At 36.4% G+C, this 24,465-nt stretch overlaps 1 protein-coding gene across 1 annotated transcript; it reads left to right on the top strand.

Moving 5' to 3' along the window:
• The first annotated feature begins 6,696 nt into the window (after positions 1–6,696).
• LOC113358385 lies at positions 6,697–15,222 on the top strand. Its single transcript, XM_026601937.1, has 9 exons — positions 6,697–7,036; positions 7,169–9,850; positions 9,932–10,035; positions 10,356–10,425; positions 10,573–11,382; positions 12,726–12,928; positions 13,749–13,872; positions 14,353–14,559; positions 14,785–15,222. The coding sequence occupies exons 1-9, from the start codon at positions 6,878–6,880 to the stop codon at positions 14,926–14,928; spliced, it is 4,503 nt and encodes a 1,500-aa protein (XP_026457722.1). The 5' UTR covers positions 6,697–6,877; the 3' UTR covers positions 14,929–15,222.
• Positions 15,223–24,465: the final 9,243 nt, after the last annotated feature.

Genomic DNA, 24,465 nt, shown 5'->3' with positions numbered 1-24,465 from the left:
CTTTGTGTAAATACAGGAGAAAAAGATTGATTCTACCCTCTAAAGACAAATCATCTTATCTGTGCATTACGAGTTTGTCTTGATGCCTAGGAAACTTTTTATGAGAATTTTTATTCTTGTTTTTGTTTAGAAGGATTACTAGGGTTTGAAATAGCCATTATTGTGATTATACGTAGCTAGTTACAGACATTTTCATCTTCAATGTTTTTAGATTTATTTATTTAAATTCTAAGTTATTTGGAAGATGATGTTTGCAATTTTAATCTTTATGGTTTTATATATTGTAAATTGTTATGGGATATGTTGTTTACGTCCGTGAACCTTGACTGTCCGATACTTGTTCAAAAGTTATCTCTATTATATGTCGGTATGAAAGTATTGATAAAAGATAGAATGAACATTTGACAAACAAAAGTTAAGCCTTTTTATGTCATTATGCAAATATTGATGGAAGAAAGGATGAACTTTTGTTTACAAAAATTGTCTATTATATGTCATTGTGCAAATAGTGATGGAAAATAGAGTGAATTCTTGTTTATTCCGCAGTATTGATCTTCCATGATCCACATATTTGTGTATGTACTGTGTTGCTCCGTAAGTTTTCTTATGTCGAGCATGACCAATTGAATTGATCATTTTTGTGGTTGATTCAATTGAGATTTTTGGATAAAAATTCATGTGTTCATGTGATTTGGTTATATCCAAAGAAATCCTTCTTTTATTGTAAAATCAAGGTAACCTTTGTTGTTCTTTCGGGAATGACATTTTATGGGGGAGAGTTCGTTTTTGAACTTGTGCTTAATCGTCATATTTTGTGGGGAGTGCGGCTGTGGAATATTATAGGGGTTATCTTGTATCTTTATAAACTCCTTGATGAATGCATTTAGCTTCGGCTTTATGATTGCATCTAAATTTGTTGGCATGTTTTTCTCTTTTGGTCATGAAGAATCTATATGGAAATCTCATGAGGATCCCACTAGTTTTCGTACCTTTGCCAATTTTTATTGACAAAAAGGAGGAGAATTAATGTGTAGTTTCATACTAAAAATACATATGGTTTACGGATCATTATCTAAGGGGGAGTGATTTTCATATTGAGATGATGTATAGACTAAGGGGGAGTGACACATATCACCATAGTATTGTTGTCAAAGTTGTGATACAATTGAACTTTGATGCTGTGTAATAATACTATGACACTGTATAACAATGATTGAGAGCACTTGTTTTCTCATTGTTATCGCTGCTGATCTTCAACAACTATGATGCTGATTTGAACACGTTTAGAATCATGGAGTACTTGGAAGTGATGAAATTTTCGAATCGTGTTGAAAATGCCAAGGAGATCAAGCATTTGTATGAGAAGCTACAAAGTTTTTATTTATTTTGTAATCCATATGTATTTATAGTTTTGTCACTAAAATTGACAAAGGGGGAGATTGTTAGAGCATTGCTCGGTCGAACTCGCATGTGTTGTTATCTCAAGCATGTTTGTCAATGTTAATGACCAAAGCTATAATCTTGATTTCTATCCTATTTAGATGTCTCAGACTAGGACATAGATTGTGTAGTTGAGCTTTAAACTTCACGGCGTTCATCATTTGAAGACGAAAAACTACTAAGAGGATCTTGTGGAACTTCATCGACAAAAGGTATGTGGAGACTGAAACTTATCTATCATTTGGAAAGTCTATTTATACTCTATCTCCTATATTGAGACATAAGTCGTTTTACAATATAGTTTTCTATTATACACATTTGAGATTTCGAGCTGAGTTTAACTCGCTAATATACTTCTCGGAATATGTGTTGGCAAGCTTTTGCTTCGGCCAAGTTCATCTAACATTCGTGACGAAAATCTGAATAAGACCATATGAAAATTGCAGAACATCCCACATGGTTTGTGTGATACAATCATTCGGTGAAGTCTTGGAATGTTTCATTATGATAATTTCAATAACTTGAAAATTGCTTTGATGAAAAATAGTTTGTGAATAACACCTATATAACGTCCTTTAAGAAAGTTTCAATGATTGAAATAAAGAGTATAGAATCATGTAATCATGTTTGGATATAAACATAGTGTGTAAATCACATTATTGTGAAAGTACAAAACCGGGAGCCTGAAGTATGCGTACCCGTACGCATACTGGTGGTTGTTGATGTCTGGGCAAGTATGCGTACCCGTACGCATACCGGCGGAAATGTCACGTCCGAGAAAATCTGCTGGAGTTTGGAAAGTGTTATAGTATGCGCACCCGTAAGCGTACTGGCGTAACCAAACTCAAGTCTGTCTACTCAAGTATGCGTACCCGTTTGTGTACTTGAGTGGGTTACTTTCTAAAATCGCTTGTGTACATGAACTTAAACATTTATATAGTAAGTAATGGAATCTTTGCAAACCGTGGATATAATGTTCATGAACTGATTCGAGTGAACCAAACCGGTTTTGTTTCGATTGTGTTCTTGTATACTTCTATGAGAATATAACAATTGAACGACTATTTAACTAGTTTCATTTGAGTCATTTGAACTAGTTATGGTTAAGATGAATATGGTTGATATGGGAGTTATCATATGGATAACTTTTGTTGACCATTGTTGAGCCAACATGGTGTACACGTTTGGGCACGGTTCATAAACTTAAATGAGGGTACATTTCATTTGTGTGTAACAAGCTAAGTTCGATATAACGGTTGAAAGATATTAGCTTGGTTGAATCAGGTTTTTCATCTAACGGTGAATAATGAATGCTTTGTTACCAAGATAACTTAGATCGCAAACCCTGATTTGAAAAATATATAAAGGAGAACTCTAGCAACTGGGAAACCTTATCCCCACACCTCCTGTGTGTTACTAGTTGCATAAACTAGAGTCGATTCCCCTTTAACCTTAAGTTTTTCAAAACCTTTTAGGTTAACGACTTGAAAGACTTCATTGGGATTGTGAAGCCAGACCCAACTATTTTTCTTGTAGTTGTGTGTTCTGATCTTTCCCGATTCTATCATTTGAGTACTATCTTCTCTAAGATTTGCTCGAGATCAATTTCTCCGATAGGAAAGATAAAACGTGTTCACAAACATCTTCGTCTCATCGTTTGTGATTTCACAATATCAAGTTTTGCCATCATACGATTTATATTATTGTGAGGTGATTGATAATACTAGGCTGTTCTTCGGGAATATAAGACCAGCTTATCAATTGGTTCATGTTCACCTTGATTTATCAAAATACGGAACAGAAACTCTTGGGTATTTCTGTGGGAGACATATTTATTCGATCCTATAGACTTTCCTGTGTGAGACATATTTGTTTATCAAGTCTTCGACTTTGGGTCGTCGCAACTCTTAGTTGTGGGTGAGATCAGCTAAGGGAATCAAGTGCGTAGTATCCTGTTGGGATCAGAGACGTAAGGGGCGCAACTGTACCTTGAATCAGTGTGAGATTGATTAGGGTTCAACTACAGTCCAGTCCGAAGTTCATTGGTAGTATGCTAGTGTCTGTAACGACATAATACATTGTGGTGTTCAATCTGGACCAGGTCCCGGGGTTTTTCTGCATTTGCTGTTTCCTCATTAACAAAATTCTGGTGTCTGTGTTATTTCTTTTCCACATTATATTTTGTTATAAATTGAAATATCACATGTTGTGCATTGTATCGATCAATTAGGAAATCCAACCTTTAGTTGTTGATTGAGATTGATTGATCCTTGAACATTGGTCTTTGGTACCGTTCAAGTTTACTCCTCTTATATTCAATCAGGCTCGCAGATTTCTATTTGTTGATTGCGGATTCAATTACGAGTTAGAGATATAAAACTCTTTGTTATACTTTTTCTAGATTGAGTCTAACTGTGTTAGACCCCCGCATTTTCAGGCTCGTTACATCTTGTATATAGACGTCCGTCCGATCATTGGGTTTCCTGATTTGACTTTGTCTCCATAAAGTATTTATAGTTAAATTTTTCTTGTTTACGAAAATCAGATTGTTATGTTTCCTAACTTGAATACGCTTCCATTGTTGCCTTATTTTTGGTTTTCCGGAATAAGTACCAACCGCTGGTATAAATAGAGTAACGCATCTCCAAATTTATCTATACATTTATAAGATCGACCAGTTAACCCACCGATTCGTGCTTTGGTTTTCGTGATTTTGCTTCTCAACCATAAGATACGTATTTAGCTTTTTCTGTTTTTAAGAATCTCATTCTCGGGTTAGGAAAATCAAAAACTATATAAAGAGCATTCAATTACATAGAGCACACAATTAACGAAGAGAGATTAAAGGAAAGAGAGAGGGAAAAAAAGGGGATTAGAAAGAAGAGAACTACCGAGTCGCGACACCCACGATAGTCTTAGTCCGCTTTATTAGTGTTTCGGTTTTTAAGAAAGTGTTCTCTCGCGCTATAGATCCCTGGATTTAATATTAGTGTTTCGGTTTTTAAGAAAGTGTTCTCTCGCGCTGTAGATCCATGGATTTAAACTTGGACTTTCCTAATATACAGACGTATAAGATAGGTAAGCGAGATTTGATATGTTCATAGGATAGTTTGTTTCCAGAGCACATTTCTCATGTGAAATCTTTATAATAATGCAACGTAAGTCTCGACAGGATTAACCTTCTTAAAAGTTAGAACCTCATGTCATGAAGCATACTTGGCTCAAAAAATATTTACTAACCCCAACTTAGTCATTCCTCTATGACATGCCAACCCTAACGGAGCCATCAATCCCAAACCTGGTTAACTTTAGGTGACTAAAAGCATCCTAATATAATTAGATTTCATATTTTAACATAATTTTCTAAATGAATACTGTTAATCTTAGTTCGGACTTCGATATGGTTTTATTTCCTTCATAGTGTCAGAGGTTCTCTTCTTTTTCGCTTTTTTCTGGGTGTCATTCCATTCGTCTTTGTCAAATCAAATATTTAATTTCCGACCAATGAAATACCGTAATAGTAGATCTGCGAAGTTCCAAAAGAACTTAAGGACCCACGACTGGGATGTAAGCCCCGGCTAATTTGACATGAATAACAAAACATTAGGGCATGTTTAAGAAGCCATGGCTGGGACTGCAAGCATCGACTAATTTGACACGACCAACAAAACACTAGGTATGTTTAAGAGTTCACAGCCGGGCTGTAAGCCTCAGCTAATTTGACATGACGAGAAAATACTAGGCATGCTTATGGGGCCACGGCCGGTGGTGTAGGCCCCGACTAATTTGACATGACAAGAAAATACTAGGCATGCTTAAGGGGCCACGTCTGGTGGTGTAATGACTAAGGTATGCTTAATGACTAGAATTATGTGGGAGAATACTTACTAGCTGACCAAACAACAACAAAAAATCGAAAAAAGTTGAGCCCCGGCTGTAGGCCGGGGTGATATCTAGTATTTTTTTTTTTATAATTATACCCATATTTTTTATAATTTGATATTATTGGATAACGATTATTACATGAAACTAGTTGGAAGCCTAACAAGCTAAGGTCCAACAACGCACTACCACATTACTTTAACAGGTTGCCGTGCTAGCCTACCAGCGAGCCTTATGAGGAACCAGCCAAGGGAGCCGAAGCGGATAGGGGGACCGATTATGTCGCAAGGGGGGCAAGCTAACTCTACCTTCCATGTCAAATTCTGCAATATTGCGCCATCGAGGACTCGAACCTGGGACCTCCTGGAGCGCATCAAATCTTTGGGGAACGGGGATGACCAGCTGAGCTAGGGCCCGTTCTTAAAGCAATGAAGGAATAATAACTAGTAATATTATACTCCCTCCATTCCTAAATAATAGGCTTGTTTCATGTGTAATTTTTACATGAAACCAGCCTATTATATATGAACGGAAGGAGTAATTATTATGTATTTTTACGATTCTTAAAGCAAGGAAGGAATAATAAGTAGTAATATTTAAGGCAAGGAAGGAATAACAACTAATAATTTTTAGAAATGATTTACCTCTCAAACTATACCATGGATATTTATAAACTTTGTATCGTTGAAAAACATTTTAAAACACGTACATAACGAATACAAACATGAATATCAAATTATATATACTCCCTTCGTCTCCTATATATAGGCGGAAAAGTGGAATTCTCTTATAATAAGAAATTTTTTGGTTTTTATAAATTTTCCTAATGTTCCCTGATTTACCCTCATCAATTCCAATACATTTATCTAGAAAATATGGAAAATTTCAATTTATTAAGAGTTTTTATCCCACTAAAATATTGAAAAGTGGATTGTTCTTGGGAATTACTAAAAGCATTAACTAAGTTTGTTAACATCATGCTCTTTAATAAGGGTAAATATGGAAGAAATCACATTGGAATTGTTTTTATGCCTATCTATAAGGACTAAAGAATTTTACTTCTCCGCCTTTGTATTGGAGACGGAGGGAGTATTTCATATACTAACGATAATCAATCAAAAGGATAGTTTTAGAAATATCCCCGTGTCCAATGAGATAGGTCAACTATTAGTGAAACAAAATTTTAAAATAAGCAGGTCATCTAATAGTGGAACGGAAACAGTAAATTTTTCTTGACTCATCAAAAAAAAATAAAAAAAATAAAAAAATCAATGCATATGAATTCGTAGTAGTTTAGGCGGACCAGGTAAAAACTCTTGGCTGAAACAACCATTCTCTTGAACTTTTGAAGTCTCGGTTAACACTTATAACTGGATTACTGATATAAAATTATTTATTTTTCTCATCAAACTTCTGAAGAATTTCTTTTTCCTTTGATGGAGAAAGGAATTTCGGAAAAATTAAAACTCGATGTTGAATCAATGAATTGGCATCGTATGCATGATCAAAACTTAATAGAAAACCGGTGGTGATTTATTCATTCATATTGGAAACGATGAAGTGCCAGCCCGTAGCTTGTATCTGGTCTGATTCTCCTCCTCCTCAACATCAAGTAACCGCTACTTCTGTCTTGAATCATCCACCAACGCTTTACACTGGTGGATCTGATGGCTCCATTATCTGGTGGTCTTTTTCCTCTAACCTATCAAAACAGGTTTTTTCTCCTTCTCTAAACCTTATTCCGTTATCATGAGAATATTTTTTAGTATTTGATGAACTCAATTAAATAGTTGGATTTTTGTTTCACCATACTGAAATTTGTGCTGTAATTGAATGAAATTGGCAGAATGTTTGGCCAGTAGCGATGCTATGTGGTCATGCTTCTAAAATAGTGGATCTTGATATTTGCTTTCCAGTCACCATGAGTGGGGGTCATGGAGAAATGGAGAATACAAGTAATGTAGTAGTAAATTCTTCTTCCTCATCATCAGCTGGTTATGGCGCCCTAATAAGTGTTTGTACTGATGGTGTGATGTGCATCTGGAGCAGACAGAGTGGTCACTGCAAGCGCAGGAGAAAAATGCCACCTTGGGTGGGAACCCCATCAGCAATCTCGACGTTACCAGCGTCTCCAAGATACGTCTGTGTGGCATGTTGCTCTGTTGATTCGGTAAATACATCAAGTTCTCAGTATTCAGAACCTGCTGAAGGTGGGGAAGCTTCAGTAGATAGGGAATCTCATAATAGAAAGGGTTCTAAATGTGCCATTGTTGTTTTTGATACATATAGTCTTAATATAGTTCAGACTGTCTTTCATGGAAGTTTATCTATTGGACTGTTAAAATTCATGGCTGTTGTCCTGTCAGCTGAGAACTATGGGAAGCAGTCTGTGATTTTGAGTGACTCAGTCGGGGGATTACAATCAGTTATGATATCCAAAGAGTCTGAAACAGGTTCGAATGCGTTGCCTAAAAGTTCTTCTCAGTTGGGGATATCTGCTTCGGTTGACGGTTTGCTTGATGGGGAGTATCTAGTATCAATTGTAGCCCATGGAGAGTTCTTAGCACTTATATATAGGGCATGCTGTGTATTTAGGCTAGTGGGGAATGGAAATGTTTTCGGTAAGATGGATCTAGTTGATAGTCCTCTTTGCGATGATGGCCCTAGTTTCCAATCTCGTCTTGCTGGGGGAATGTTTCTCAGTATTGATGATGGTGAAACTGTGCTAGGTACCCGCGACCCACCTGAACAATTTGAAGAAATCTTTGTTGTTTGGAGTAATATAGGTGCTGCGATAGTGTTTACGATCTCTGGTTCTCATGACACATTTAAGCATGAACCACTTTACGAAATTCCTGCAATTTCTCATCCTCTCAATACAAAATTATCTGTGAGTTTTACTCAGTTAAATGGTAGTCTGATACGTGTTGAATCAATGTGCTATCTAGTTGGAGAATCTTTAATGTGGAAGCCGCACATCACAATGTGGTTACTACGGCAGCAGCATGATTCAACTGGGAAGTTCGGTCAGCAGTGCAGAATGCTCGGGGAAGGTGGTTTTCCTTACAACTGGATCAGAAACTCCAGTTCAACGTCCAGCATTTTCCCTGTTGCAAAGGAAGGAACTTTGTCTGAGAGTTGTGATTCAGAGTTGATAAATCTAAATGGTATGTGTGGAGGAACAATGAACAGCGACCTTATACTACAAGCGCGGGTTGTATCATCCTCATTAGTTCTCTTAGAAAAATTTGATGCTCCCTATGGCATTGTTTATGGATTTTATTCTGGTGAGATAGAAGTGGTACGCTTTAGGAAGTTTTTTCAGGGGTTAGGCTCTTCTGGTGAAAGTTCAAATGGTAAACCAGAAGTATTTGAACAGTCATTCTTAGGGCACCGAGGGCCAATACTATGCTTGGCTGCACATAGCATGTTGGGCAGCATAAACGAGCAGAAAAGCTGTTGGTTTTTAGTGTCAGGGAGCATGGACTGCACAATTCGTATATGGGACCTTGATGGTGGAAATTTAGTTACCGTGATGCATCATCATGCAGCTCCTGTCCGACAAATAATCCTACCCCCACCTCATACAGACCGTCCTTGGAGTGACTGTTTTATCTCTGTTGGAGAAGATTCTTGTGTTTCTTTAGTTTCCCTCGAGACTTTGCGGGTGGAAAGAATGTTTCCTGGACACCTTAGTTATCCTGCGATGGTTGTGTGGGATGGGGTGAAGGGTTACATAGCATGTCTTTGCAAGAACCAGTTTGAAACATATGCTACTGTTGATGTTTTGTATCTTTGGGATGTAAAAACGGGCGGTCGAGAACGAGTCCTTCGCGGCACAGCATCTCATTCAATGTTTGACCATTTTTGTAAAGGTATCAATGTAAATTCGATAACAGATAGCATATTGGGCGGAATTACTTCGGCATCCTCACTGCTGCTACCAATAGTGGAAGATGGAGATTTTCCACGATCTCACTCTAAAAATCTTGAGAATGGCGTCGCTTCATTACAAACTGCTAAAAGGAGAATAACAGATGCTAGTAGAGGTCCTAAAGAAAAGGCAGCAGAACATCTCGCCGCTTCAGAAATACTTCACAGTGGTAAGCATCCTATCAAATGCATGTGCCCGTTCCCCGGAATGGCTACTCTCAGATTTGACCTCTCATGTTTGGTGTTTCCTTGTCAAAGCAACACACAATCCGTTGAGAACGGTAGTAACCTAGAGATTACGGGTGAATCTGAGCGGCGACCTGACTCTCCATGTTCTCCCTGGATGAATTCTGATGGACAGGGGACTACACATGATCCCATAGAGGAACATGAGTGGATTAATTCTCTTGAAGGATGTTTAATACGCTTCAGCTTGTCTTTCTTGCACTTATGGGATGTGGATCGTGATCTTGATAGACTGCTATTGTCTGAGATGAATGTCATTAAACCAGATAACTTCATCTTAGCTTCTGGTTTGCAAGGTGACAGAGGGTCGGTGACATTGACATTTCCAAGTCCACGAGCTACACTCGAGGTATTTCTCAAAATCTGTGCTTACTTCTGGAACGTTCCTTCTTCTTGAATCATCAACCAAGAGTTTGAGGTAATATTTCAGCTCTGGCGGTCATCCTCAGAATTTTGTGCAATTCGGTCACTGACAATGGTGTCCCTTGCCCAACGCATGATTAGTTTGTCCCGTTCCAGTTCAGCAGCCAGCAGGTAATATTACAGTGCTGTTCGTACTGGATCATGGATTTTAACTTTACTGCCATCGGATTTTTTTTATATCAATATGTATTACTGGTCTACTATATCTGTTTGCTTCATATATGCATTCCTTAGAATGTTTTCGGTCCTTCAGCTACACTTAGCGTTGCACATAGTGGCCCACTGGTCCTTACATATATTCGTCATTCTTGTCTGCGGATAATGTTTGTAAATCTCATTATTAATTTAACTATGGTTAATGAGAATATCTATCTTATAATCATTGTTCTTGTCTTCGAATGCGGCAACTGATATGCATTTTTCCTCTTCAGTGCCTTAGCAGCATTCTATACGCGCAAAATGGCAGAGATAGTGCCAGATGTAAAGCCGCCTTCTCTCCAGGTGGATTTTCTAATTGTTTGGTTTTCAAAATACTAAACCAACTTATCTGAATTGGACATTAGATTTTATCATAGTTTTCTTGCCATAGTGGTATTTCATGTTGTATGTAGTAATCTTTTTTGACGAAACACAGCAACTGCTTTACAGCTCTTGGTTAGTTTTTGGCAAGATAAAAGTGAACATGTACGTATGGCTGCACGCTCTTTATTCCATTGTGCTGCTTCACGTGCTATTCCGCATCCCCTGTGTGGTCAGAGGGTCAACCGACATGGCCTGCTTCCAGTTGTTGCTGATATCGCAGAAATGGAAGTGCAAAAACATTTGCATGTGAATGAAACATCTAGAAGCAGCTTCGTGGATGGAGTCACAGAAACAATAGGGAATTCTGAAGCGGAGGACTCCACAATCCTAGCATGGTTAGAGTCATTTGAAATGCAAGATTGGATTTCTTGTGTTGGAGGAACAAGCCAAGATGCAATGGCTTCTCTTATCATTGTGGCAGCAGCATTAGCTGTATGGTATCCAAGTCTTGTCAAGCCTAGTGTTGCACGATTAGTGGTTCATCCACTAGTGAAGTTAGTTATGGCCATGAGCGATAAATATAGTGCGACTGCGGCAGAGCTCCTAGCAGAAGGAATGGAGAGTACATGGAAGTCATGCATTGCTCCTGAAATACCACGTTTGATTGGGGATATTTTCTTCCAAATAGAGTGTGTGAGCAGTGCATCTGCAAACCCATCTCCACAAAATTCATCTGTATCTGTCAGTATGCGGGAAACCTTGGCTGGAATTCTTCTCCCAAGCTTGGCCATGGCTGATGTATTAGGTTTCCTAAACGTGATAGAAAGTCAGATCTGGTCTACCGCGTCTGATTCACCTGTTCATGTGGTAGCTCTTATGACTCTGATCAGGGTCTTGCGTGGTTCTCCAAAACCATTGGCTCCATTTCTCGACAAGGTTAGTTTAACCCATCGCGAAAAGTTTCATTTTTTTTCCTTCTTGGCGAAAGAATGATATTAAAACTTAAAGAACTATAAGCAAGGAGAATAAAAAAAATGAACCTCAACAGAAAGTGAGAGACAATATAATTGTGAACATTGCATGCATGAATAACATGAACAATATTCTGCAGCCTTCCCCATTTAATTTGGAATTCCTCATAATCAGAGGCCCTTTACTGAACATTATAGGTCCTCTCGAATCTCAGTGAGAACCTCAATTTTGTGTTTCTCCCTGAGAATCGTGAAGGAAGTGCGCTCCTAACGTGGTAAAAACACTCTTCCAATAGAGTGAGAAACGAGCCCTTCATTTTCCTTTCTTTTTGATTTCTAATAAGCATTAATCACAATTCAAAGACCCACAATTTCCAAGTTTTTTTTTTTGGCAAGTGTTTTTTGTTATCACAAAAAAAAAATTGACTTATGTTTTATCAATTTATCACTCTAGATTCTAGAAGGTCAGGAGCATCTAATTCTTACACAGCCATTCACTATTTAATACTTCAATCACCAAAAGAATAACTGTTGTCTCTTCTTTTTCTTTCCCTACATGGATGCTTCTTCTAGCTCAGTTATAAACTAAGAAGAGGAAGTTGATGGTGACCAAGATATAGCATGCGACCTCTCAATCTTTTGATCAACTTCATCTTTACTGCCAATAAATTTCTCCTGAGCTTCTAGAGGGATAAAATGATAAAACAAAGATCAAATTTTGTTTTGTGATAACAAAAAACAATTATAAAAAAGAACTTGGAAATTGTGGGTTCTTAAATTGTAATTAATGCTTATTAGAAATTTGAAATAGAAATAAAGGAAATTGAAGGGTTCGTTTCTCACTCTATGGGAGCGTGTTTCTCACATGTTTGGAGACAAACCATTAAAAACCATCAGGATTTACTCATGTGAACAATGATAAGTATGGATTTGTTAAATTTGAATTTTGGTTATGCCATCAATTTATTACCGCAATGAAAGCTTATAAAGTTATAACTGATTAATATTTTGGAAATGTTTTCTTCTTTTTGCTTCCGGGTGTGTTACGAGCCTTGTGAGCAGTTTCCTTGTGAAGTTGCTATTTTATTCTTGTTAGAGCTATAAACCTTTCAATCTTTATAGAAATTGAATACTAAATCATATGTTTACCTTTCTTTCCACTTTTTTTTTCAATTGAAGTTCAAATCTATTATTTTTCTCAACCAGTATTGGAGTTTTCAACTCTATTATTTTTCTCAACCTGGAGAAATGTGATGTCTTTAACAGTTACAGTTCCATAATTAACAACTCTGATGTTAACGTTTCCAGGCAGTAAACATTATCTTCCAGACGATGGATTATGCAAATTTAGTCTTGCGTAAATCTTGTTTACCCCATTCCATGCATGCACTAAAGGAAATTGTACGTGTTTTCCCAATGATATCTTTGAATCAAACATCATCAAGGTTGGCTGTGGGAGATGCAATTGGAGATATTCACAGCGTTACAATTCGAATTTATGACATGCAAAGGTATTGAACAAAATAGAAATTTTTGAGCAAGTTTTTGTTAATGATTTATCGGTTTTCCGACTAATACAAAGGAATATGTAAACCGTAAGGATGTAGGGTCAGGGGCGGAACTGCATATAGACTTGGGCTGGCTTAAGCCAGCCCAAGGTCTAAAAAAACTAACAATTTCATCATGGTTTTAAGTTTGGAATAACTAAAACATAGGCTTAAGCCACCCCCGTCAAATCCAATTAGTTTTCAAGCCACCCCCACCCTTATTTTCCAGTTCCGCCACTGTGTAGGGTTGACATGAAAATGGAAGATAAAAGAAACATACATACACCACATACAAGAAGGAACATTTAGAATGACCATTAAACTCTTTCAGTGCCCCCGAGTCCAGCCATCCTCTTCAGTTCTTATTATAAAGGAAAAAACTATACGAGTATCGTATTCATGCAAATAAGTCGTGTATGAGATGATAAAACATATTTATTGCAACTGGACCCATGTAGGTTAATATGTGTATGGTGCTTTACTTGGGGACACGATTATCAGGCCTTTTAGGAAAACATCTAAACATGAACAGAGCTAACGGGTATACGACTGACTTCCAGTGTTCAGCATCTGGACAGTAAAGACTTTCATATCCTTAGTGGCGTAGTCCATCTTTATTACGGGCGCCTGACATTCAATATCAGGGATATAAAAGGAGTATGCGTCTAGTACAGGGGCTAGTGTCTTTCCTTATCTTTTGAAAATTACATTTCTAGTTTATCTATTTAACTTGTAATAAAAATTTGTTTCAAGCTTACCTATTTTATTGCCTTCTTCAATGTAGTGTGACAATACTGAAGGTTTTGGATGCTAGTGGACCGCCTGGTCTACCAAGTCTGCTTGGAGGAGTTTCAGACAAGAGTGTTACCACGGGAATATCAGCACTCAGCTTTTCACCCGATGGAGAGGTATGTTGAGCTATACATAAATCTCCCATTCTACCGTTATAACGTCCTGTGTAGAGGATGGTCTAAATTATTTGTGGATAGTCAAACTTAACCCTTAGCAGCTGCTCAACCCTAAGCCCCATCTAACACTAAAATGGGCAGGCTCATTCCCTTTACACCTCCTTGGCCATTACTAGGCCAAGAAAGGTGATTTGTTAAAATATACCATTCTCAAGTTGTTTTGCAGGATTTAGTTAGATGTGTATCGATGCATATGACACATGTATGAGTGTACAACATGTTACTAGCCTTCCCGAGGTGATTCTTAATATTTCTAATTTTCATACATATTCCTTGGCAATGTAAATAAATCGAGGGTTCTTTTTTGCCTTTGTGATCCATATCCTGGATCACAACCAAAAATATACATGCTAGTTTTCTACTTATATTGTGCTCGTTTCATTGTTCTCTAAAATAATTACATAATATCTCTAATTTCAGGGGCTAGTTGCATTTTCTGAGCATGGGTTGATGATTAGGTGGTGGTCTCTAGAAACTGGGTGGTGGGAAAAACTTAGTCGAAGTTTGGTCCCAATTCAGTGTACCAAACTTATTTTTGTTCCTCCTTGGGAGGGATTCTCTCCTAATTCTTCCAGATCAAGTGTAATGGCGACCATAATTGGACATGATAGGAAGGTATCATCACCGGTAAGTTTTCGTTCTTTTGAGATCTTGATTAATTATAAGACAATGAATGCGTAATACATGGGTTTTATTAAGCAGATATATAAGATAAGTTAGATATGAGCAATATTGAAGAGAGGTTGGGAGTATGTTGACTTTATTTCCTTCTGCTTGTTCGCCTTTTATCAGGCACCAGGGAGGGTATTTATAATTTGACATTTTAGTATAACCATTTCCTTAATGCTGCAGGATAATTCAAGGGGATCAAATGATGTGGATAATCTGAACAGTGTACTCCATAGTCTGGATCTTTCTTATCGGATAGAGTGGGTTGAAGATAGGAAACTGATACTTATGCATCATGGGAATGAATTGGGTTCTTTCCAGCTGTAAAAGTGCATTCCTCTGTGCAAATTCAAATAGCTCCAAGTTTTTCAAAATAATCATTTTTGATAGTTGAGAAGCAACTGCATCGGACTGAACTCCAGCGTCTCTTCCCGGAGTGTAGTATCCAGAGTTTGGTAGAAACGTGAAAGCCTTTGTATTAAGGCCTAAAGATGTGATACGAGAGTATATATGTTCAGTCCAATTGGGGCTTAGTTTTTCTTGTAATATATAGCCGATTGTACTTGGTAGACGTTATTGACAAAAGTGAATTTGGATAAAGTACCCCCGTTTTTTTCAAACTTTCTAAAATGTCCTTACCGTTTACTTTCACCCTTTGGGCCCGTATAATGGAGTCAATGGTCGTTTACCTAGTCAAAAACTGGGTCAAATTACAATAAACCCCCACATTAAACCTAAATCGAGTAAGAGCATGTAAATCTTATATTCCCCTCTTCCGTCACTTCTCTCCAACAGCCGCATTCTTCTTATCTTCTTTTCTGTAATGAAATCAATACTCCTATTACTGCTCTGTTTAATTAGGGTTTTTGAACTAAACTGAGACAATTTTCATAGAGATTCAGGTTGTATTTGAAGGGAAAAAGAATCAGATTTTGGTATATATATTTTTGGGGGTTGAACTGTTTTTTAGGGTTTCATAAAATAAATAGTTGGGGAAGAAGATGAATCTCAAAAACAGCGGTAGTTGCCTCAAGTGATGTGGCTGGCGTGAATGAACAGAGTTGCGGTGAAGGTGTGATGCTGCCATTGATTTCGTGATGGAAGAGAAGAAGATTGCTGCAGTATTAGAATTGAATGGATTATGAGGAATGGGTTGTGGTGAGATTCAGTCCACAACAACACTAATATGAAGAAGAAAAGTGGTTTGTTAATGTCAATGATTACGATTTTTGATGAATGTTGGTTTGAAATTCTCTCAATTTGAAAGAATGGATTCATATTTATCCATCTTTTGCATGTTTGTTTAAACTTGAGCCTTGAATTCATCATCAATGTCAAATGTGGGGATTTTTTTATTGATTAGGGTTCTTGAAGATTTGGAGGTTTTCTAGTATTATGAAATTGTTGTATTTTTTTTTAATGATTTTGATGATTATTCAATTCAAATTAATGTAATTTCAAATTCAATTTCAAATTAATGATGGTGAGAGTTGGTAATGCTGTTCTAATGAAGGTTTGTGGTGCAGAACAAGGTTGCAGCTGTTGTGCTTACAGGGTTCATGGAGGTGGAGATTCAAATTAAGAAGGTTTTGTTGGCGAATTGAAGTTAAAAAAAAGAAAGAAAACCTTGTGCTGGTGATTGAGAAGCCGAGAAGAAATTGAAATCTGGGGTTGTCTCCGCTGTTGAATTGGTAGAGGTGGAAATAGTGATTATCATGGGTCTGTAACGGACTTGAGTCTGAGATGTTGGGAATATTGAATTGCTGTAATGGTTAGATGTATGCTTAGGTCACAGGTGGTGGATTTGTGTTGATATTGTGCAAGGAACTGAAATTGTAGGCAGAAATGGGCCATTGATGGTTGCTTGCCACTGAGATTTCAAGAATGGATGGAGTGAATTGATTTTGTTGCTACTGCCATGGTCATAGTGATGGCACTGCAGTTGTAGGTGCACGCTGGGAATGTAGAGAAGAAATGGGAGCTAAAAAGATGTTGGATGAGCTGATGCTGGTGGTAATGGTTGTATGCATTTGAAGTGATAAATGGGAAATGGTTGTGTTGGTTGGCTGCAGTGGTGAAGCTGAGTAATGGAGTTGCAAAGTAAATGGAAGTTTATGCTGTTGCAGAACTGTAGAAGGCATGGTGGTATTGAGCTGCAACAGATAGAAACATGAAGCTGATGAAATGGGTTGTGCAGTGAGCAAATGTTGTGGCGATGGTATTACATGCAATTGTAATTGCAGGTGTGTGGCAGAAAGCGGCAGTTCAACTTGTTGTTGGTATTGTGAATGAGTAAGATTGCAGGTGGTCAGCACTGGGAGATAGTTTGAGCTGCTAGAAGAGACTGGTGTTGTTTTGGTTGATGGGTGTTGGTTTGCTGGCTAGAATTGCAGGAGCTGCTATTGAGCTGAACTACAAGTGGATGTTTAATCTGTTGGTGCTGTATGGATGTATGAGTCTAATCTGTATATTACAGAAAAGGAACTGAACTGTAATGGGTATGAGTCGTTGGTAGGAAACATGATGTTGTTGTTGGCTATACTACATGAGGACTGTGAAGAAGATGGTCAATGAAGCTCAAGCAGAAGATGTGGATTCTGCATTTTGCACAGCACAAATAAGTAAAGCGGAGTTGACTCAACTCGGCGTTTCAAGTCTGCGATTCAAAAAAATCCAACTCTACTCAGGAGGAAGGGCTTTTTGGACATTTTGACACTGCAACCTAAGCGTTAACAACTGCTAACTGACGTTTACCGTTTTTTGAATAAAACGGTCAAGGCAAGGGTACTTTAACAAATTTTATAAAAACAGGGGCATTTTTTTAGTGTAATGTTAAAAGTAGGGGTACTTTATCAAAAAGCCCTTGACAAAACTCAGGAAAATGAATGGGAAGGGGTATTATGTGTTTCCGGAGATTAATTATGTAGGAGAGTCTCCCATGCAAGGGGAAATATTTTAAAAAAGCATGACAACTGTGATTTGAGATCTTTTCCACAAAATTTTCATCTCGACGCAAAGTTAAGGTCATAAAGAAAAATGACGTGGCTAAGTGGGGGTAAAGGAGAAAGTCTAGATTAAATTTACTCCATGACCTTGGGTTTTGAGTTGACATCATTATTATATTTCTTAATTTAATTAAATACTTTGAGGATTGGAAATGAATTTTAGGTGAAATTTTTTATCTTTATTTTAACCAACAAAAATTAGAAGTTAATAAGACGTGCATCTAGGATGACTTGCATCGGAGATGCTCCAAGTTCCCACCATCAAGAGGGGCCAATCGTTTTATTATACAGATGACACATGACAAACACAGTCTGGATCTTCTCGAATATTGCTGGACCTGAAATCAGACTCGATACAAAAGACTAGTCTATGTCTTAAGGATTCCGGATTATGTCCCAAATCTAGTGGGCCGAACAGGAGTCTATAGAGTAAGAATTACCAATAGGTATTAATATGGTGAGCTTACTTAGTGGCAGGTCCACTCATTAAAAACCATAACCGGAGGTCCAAAGTTTTTTTTTTAAATAATTGACCAATTTTTTTAATTTCAGATCCTATATACGTGCGTGACCATTTATGTGTAATTTAAAAATACCATAAATAACCTTCCTACTCTAATATCAAGTTAAATCTATCTTCATTTTACCTTTTTTGTCTCAATTGAGAGCTCCGGTGATCAGCGAAGAAACTCTTCTTGGTTTAACGGAATCATGAACCATGGCTCTCTACATCTTTCTCGTGTTAAAACTTACGGATCTAAAACTAGGGTTCAATTTTCAGAAAATGGGTCATTTGTCCAAATATTTTTAAAATACGGTTCTAATGGACGAGTAAAAATTAGTATGAGTGAAATGGACAGAAAACAAATAGCAAGGATGAAACTGGATTCATCCTGGCTTAAACTTAAAAAATAGCGAGGATGAAACTGGATGCATCCTGTGTAAATTAAAAATAACAAAAAGTATTTGAAAATGGACATGATGAAACTGTTTACATCCTGGTTATTTTTACATTTTTGTCCATTTAAACAATATCAAAATCTAGATGTCTTTTTCACCCAAAAATTGTTGATTTTGGTCTTTTTAACCAATTTTGTGTTCAATTTTTATCTCAAAAACTAGGATTTGAACTCAATATTAAGAAGGGATCGAGATTTAGTTTTTGTTTTCAGTGATTTTACTGTTGATTTGTATTTTAAGAATTAGGTTTTTAATTAGAAGAAGGAGAGGTGATGGAAAAGAGAGGAGAAGAAGAACAAGAGTATAAGAAGAAGATTCAAAGAATTGATGGTTTGTATTTTGTGTTTTTCTTTTGATTGATGTTCTTATTTTGTATTTTTGATCCATTTCTCTATAAACCCACTCATAGTTATAGTTTATGTGCTTTTTTGTTGTTTGATCCGGCATCACATATATGACATATCGAAAAGAAATGCTTTCATTTTGCTTTTTTCATAGATTCATCAGTTATTTCTATGATCCAACAATACATATACAACGTACTGGAAAAAAATTGTTTTGCTTTAGTTATACTTATAGATTCATCATTTATTTTGACATGCTGTTGAATTTTAGGTTGTGAATAAACACCATATATATGGAGTACCATAGATAACATGATTTTTTTTTGTATCTATACGATTTTCATGCTTGATTAGTTGATTATTTACTTTAGTTTTGATGAAAATAGTTCAAATGATAATCATGTTTTATGTTCAAATTTTTACCAGATCTGATTATTTTAGCTTCATTTTATTGGTTTGTGTTAGTTTTCAGTTTACTGGACTATCAATGCGTATATGAAGTACTATTTTAATTAAGGGTAGGTATCTTTAAGATATATACATCTATCTATTTTGTGTATATATATTTGTGCTTTATCTTGAAATCACTATTAAGTTGTTTATTTTTTGTTTTTCGAAGGTTCATTGTTGTTTTAGTTTTTGGATTTGTGGTACGTTGTAGTTTAATTGATAAATACAGGTTAGTTTCATGTAAAATTGTTATGATTATGTTCTTATATTCATAGATTCATTACTAAGTACATATATGAATACTGAAAATAAAACTGTTTCGATTTTGTTACATTGATATATTCATTAGATATTTTTGATACGAAGTTGATTTTTAGATTATGATCAGCAGTACATATATGGCGTACTGAAAAAAACTTCTTTGATTTTGTTATGATTTCACTTAATTTGTATGGTCTAGTTGTACATATATGGAATATGTTATAGCACTGCTCGGTCGAACTCGCAAGCGTTGATATCTCAAGCTTGTTTGTCAAGTTTAGTTGATCAAAACTATATACTTGATTTCTAGTCTACTTATAGTTATGTCTCAGATTAGGATAGAATGTGTAGTTGAGCTTTAGACTTCACGGCGTTCACCGATTGAAGAGGAAGATCTACTGAGGAGCTTGGAGGAACTTCATCAACAAAAGGTATACGGAGACTAAAACTTAACAATCACTCAGAAGCCTATTCTATTCTATATTCTAATGAGACTAAGTCATGTAGCTATATAGACTTTTAAGTTATACACATTTGATATTTCGAGCTGAGTTTATCTCGCTTATCTATTTCTCGAAATACGTGTTGGAAGCCTTTTGCTTTAGCTATGTTCATTGTATTCTTGACGAGTTTAGTTAGAAACAATTTATTTGTTGGAAACTAAATATTAAGTCAAAAGATGATGATGTGAAAATTACCTTGAACATCTTATATGATTTGTGTGAGAAAGTCATTTGATGTTAGCTCGGAAAGTTTCGTATTGATCATTCGATCACTTGAAAAGTACTTGAAGCTAATGGTATGTGTGAGATTACCATTGTCATCTTACAAGGATGTTTTTATAATTGAAATGAGAGTTTAGAACAATTACCCATGTCTGGATACAACACGGTATGCATACCTAGTATGCGAACTATATTGTGATGATTCATGTTCGGAACTCTTGTTTGCGTATCTAGTATGCGAACGGATTTACCTGAGAAGGTCCAGAACTCTTGTTTGCGTACCTAGTATGCGAACGGGTTTACCTGAGTTGGGTCTGGAATGGTTGTTCGCGAACCGGGTTTGCGAACGGCTTGATTAGGTCAAGGTCAGGAGCTTCTGTTCGCGTACCTAGTTTGCGAACACAGTGGTTAAGTTCTAAAATCGGTAATGTATGATTCTCATACTCATGAACTAAAACATTTATGATTTAAGGAATGCAAATTAACTTTGCAAATCTTGGCTTAATATTCATGAATTGATTCTTGTATTATTATTTTGTACGATTACGAATCAAACCGATTTCGTTTCAATTTGTTCATATATATTTCTATGAGATAGTGAAAAAATGAACAACTTTATTTGAAACACAATTAAATTCATTTGATTATCTATCATGACTGATTGATCATCATATTTGATCTAGAAGTGTTAAATGAATACGGCTAAGATAAAAGTGTTCATATGGCTAACTTCGGTTAGCTGTTATTGAGCCAACGTACGGTAACCCATATATAAATATATGTATATTTCATCTGTGTGTAACAAGCTAAGATCATATAACAGTGGAGATTAATTGCTTAATTTCTAAGCAGACTTCGCTTGAATCTTAAATCATCATCTAATGGTGAATATTAAATGCTTTGTTACTAAGTTATCTTAGCTTTGATTGTAAGCAACCCTGATTTGAAAGACTATATAAGGGAGAACTCTAGCAACTGGAAAACCTAATCCCGAAGCTTTCTTGTGTCCTAGCCGCAAACTAGAGTCGATTCTCCTTTAAGCTAGGTTTTCCAAAACCATTATTAGGTTAACGATTTGAAGACTTCATTTGGGATTCGTGAAGCCAGATCCAACTATTTTCTCTATAGTTGCGTATTCTGTTCTTACTTGTTCCATCGTATTGAGTTTTATCTTCTCTAAGATTTCCTCGAGATTTATCTCCGATAGGTAAGATATAAAAAGTAATCACAACAGTTCTTCGTTTCAGACTCTTGTGATTCCGCAATAACTTCTTCTGTTAATCAGTTAGGTCATTGTGAGGTGACTAATATTTCTAGTCTGCTCTTCGGAAGTATAAGACCGAATAATTAGTTGGTTCCTGTTCACCTTGATCTTTGTATCAAAACACGGAATAAAAACAGAATAAAGAATATACATATTTGTGGGAGACAGATTTTTTTATAAGTCTTTGACTTCGGGTCGCAGCAACTCTTAGTAGTGGGTGAGATCAACTAAGGGAATCAAGTGCCCAGAATCCGGCGTGGTTCTAGAGGCGTAAGGAACGCGACTGTACCTTAATCGGTATGATGCTTGGTTAGGGCTCAACTACATTCCAGTCCGAAGTTAACTTGTAGTAGTCTAGAGTATGTAGCAGATTAATACAGTGTGATGTTCAAATCTGGACTAGGTCTCGGGGTTTTTCTGTATTTGCGGTTTCCTCGTTAAAATTTTTTCTGGTGTCTGTGTTATTTCTTTTCCGTATTATATTTGTTTATATAATTGATATATCACAGGTTGTGCGTAGTTCAATCATTTGATAAATCCGACCTTGTTTGTTGGATAGAACTTGATTGACACTTGGGCATTGGTCTTTGGCACCGTCCAAGTTGATTCTCATATCAATCAGGCTCACATAATTCTAACTGTTTGATTTGCTGATTGTATTGAGAAATAAATGAAAACTCTTTGATATAAATCTTGATTGAGTCTCGCTTTTAAGTTGGTGCTCTCGGAATTAAATTGGAGTTCAGTCCATACAGATTTCCGAACGAATTATTAGGTGTGGTTGTTATACCCTCGCTTTTTCAATTGGTATCAGAGCAGGAAAACACGCTAAGACCTCGTAAGTTTGTGTTTGTAGCGATCTGACTCTATGGTCAGAAGTGCCATCTCTATAAACGTACCACCAGTCTTCGATGACTCGAATTACTTATGGTGGAAAATTTCTATGCGTGCCTTTCTTCAAGCACGTTATTTGAATCATGGGTTCGTGTTGTAAATGGCTATGATCCTCCACTAGTTACAGTAGACGGTATAACTGTTGCAAAGGATATTGGTGATTATGATGCTTTCGATATTCTTGTCGCAAAGAAAAATTCTGACGGATTAAATGCTATCATCCATGCCATTACCCCAGATCTTCAGCACCATGTGACTACGTGCACTCGGTCTAAAGATGCTTGGGATATCTTAGAACCCGTATTTGAAGGGAATACCTCCGAGAAAGAAGCTAGGCTTCAAAACCTAAATTCTGACTGGGAAAACCTTCGTATGGCTGATGAAGAGTCATTTGATGAGTTTAATCACAAAGTGTTTGAAATTGTTAATGCATCTTTTGCAATGTGTAAGACTATTCATGAAAAAGACTTTGTGATGAAAATTCTCAGCTCGCTACCAGCTATATACGATTCTAAGAAACATGCTATCGTAGAAGGAAATAACCCTGAAACACTTTCCAGAAACTCACTTGTTGGAAAGTTAAAAATACTTGATCATCTTCTGAACACAGTCAGAACATTTGTGTTCAATGTTGTGACCAATACAAGTGAATCTTCTAACTTGTCTTGGGTTGATGAATGTTGTTCAAATTATGTTGATCTTAACAGATCATTGATTGCATTAAAGTTCAAGGATATTGTGAAGAGAAGCAAAAGATCTGAGAAAAGGTGCCCTCTTTCTGATACTTCAGATGATTCAATACAAGAAGTAAAATGATGTCAGTTAGTCAATAACAAGCATATTTCTGAAGTTTGCACAGAAAATTCTGCTCTCTCAGCAGAAACTTCTATTAACTCAAATTCTGATTCAAAATATGAGTCTGACACTGAGATTTTAGAATTCTTGGATAAAAATGAAGAAATTCACCAAGAAAGTCTTCAACTAAATAATTTGTTGGAGAAACTTGAATCACCGCTTCAGGTGAAAAATCTTGAGATTGATAACCTTAATGATAAATTTACCAGAACCCCATCTCTAGAGGAAAGAGAGATATATACTCTTAACAGCGCGTTCGCTTCAAGATTTTCAAAGCCTAGGAATCAGATTATGGGGTAATCCAATTCCTAGAATTGAATTCCAAAGAATGGATTCGTTAATCCAATAAAATGTGTTTGGTTGGGTTAGTTGGATTGCAATGGGAATCCAAATCATAGTATCACTTATATACCCTTACAATTTGAAATTCCAATTCTGTTTCAAAATTCAAATTTAATTAGTTTCATTTTTGTGTACAGTCCGATTCGAAACTACAGCTCACAACAACAACAATGTCTGACATATTATAACTCAAATCAAAGCCATCGATGTATTAGGGTTAACAACCTTCAAAAAAATCTCTTCTGAAATTCTTTCAGAAATTAAGTCAAACATTTTAAGATCATCTCTGTATTATCTAACTATAGAATCCAAAATCCTTGATTTCAATCAGCAAACCACAAATTTAGTATATCCAGATTGTATTATTAATTTATTGAACCACTGATCACAAAACCCATGAATTCCTTTCAAGATATTGGAATCACTGTACACAAAACCATATCAGAACTACCAGACAACACACAACTACTAGAGCTCAACAATGGATCAGTACCTGTCTCTTTAACTAATTAACAAGAGAGAAACCCATCCATGGCAGAACAATTCTCTCCTTCCTTCTTTTAGAGTTCAAAAATGGATTTCGAGTCTCGACATATATGTTTGAGACACCAGACCAATAATTTTGATAATAGGGACAATTTCGACATCTTACTTTCAATTTCAGGGGAAAGAAATTCCTTTCTACTTGGGAAGCAATGCAATTGAAAACGAAAATTTTAAGGGAATTTGATTCCGCCAGAATTCGATTCTGGATTTCAAATGGA

This window comes from Papaver somniferum, chromosome 3 (genome assembly GCF_003573695.1).
Source record: "Papaver somniferum cultivar HN1 chromosome 3, ASM357369v1, whole genome shotgun sequence".
Taxonomy (NCBI): Eukaryota; Viridiplantae; Streptophyta; class Magnoliopsida; order Ranunculales; family Papaveraceae; genus Papaver; species Papaver somniferum.
Note: the sequence above shows the minus strand (reverse complement) of the source record. Positions and strands in the feature narration are given on the sequence as shown.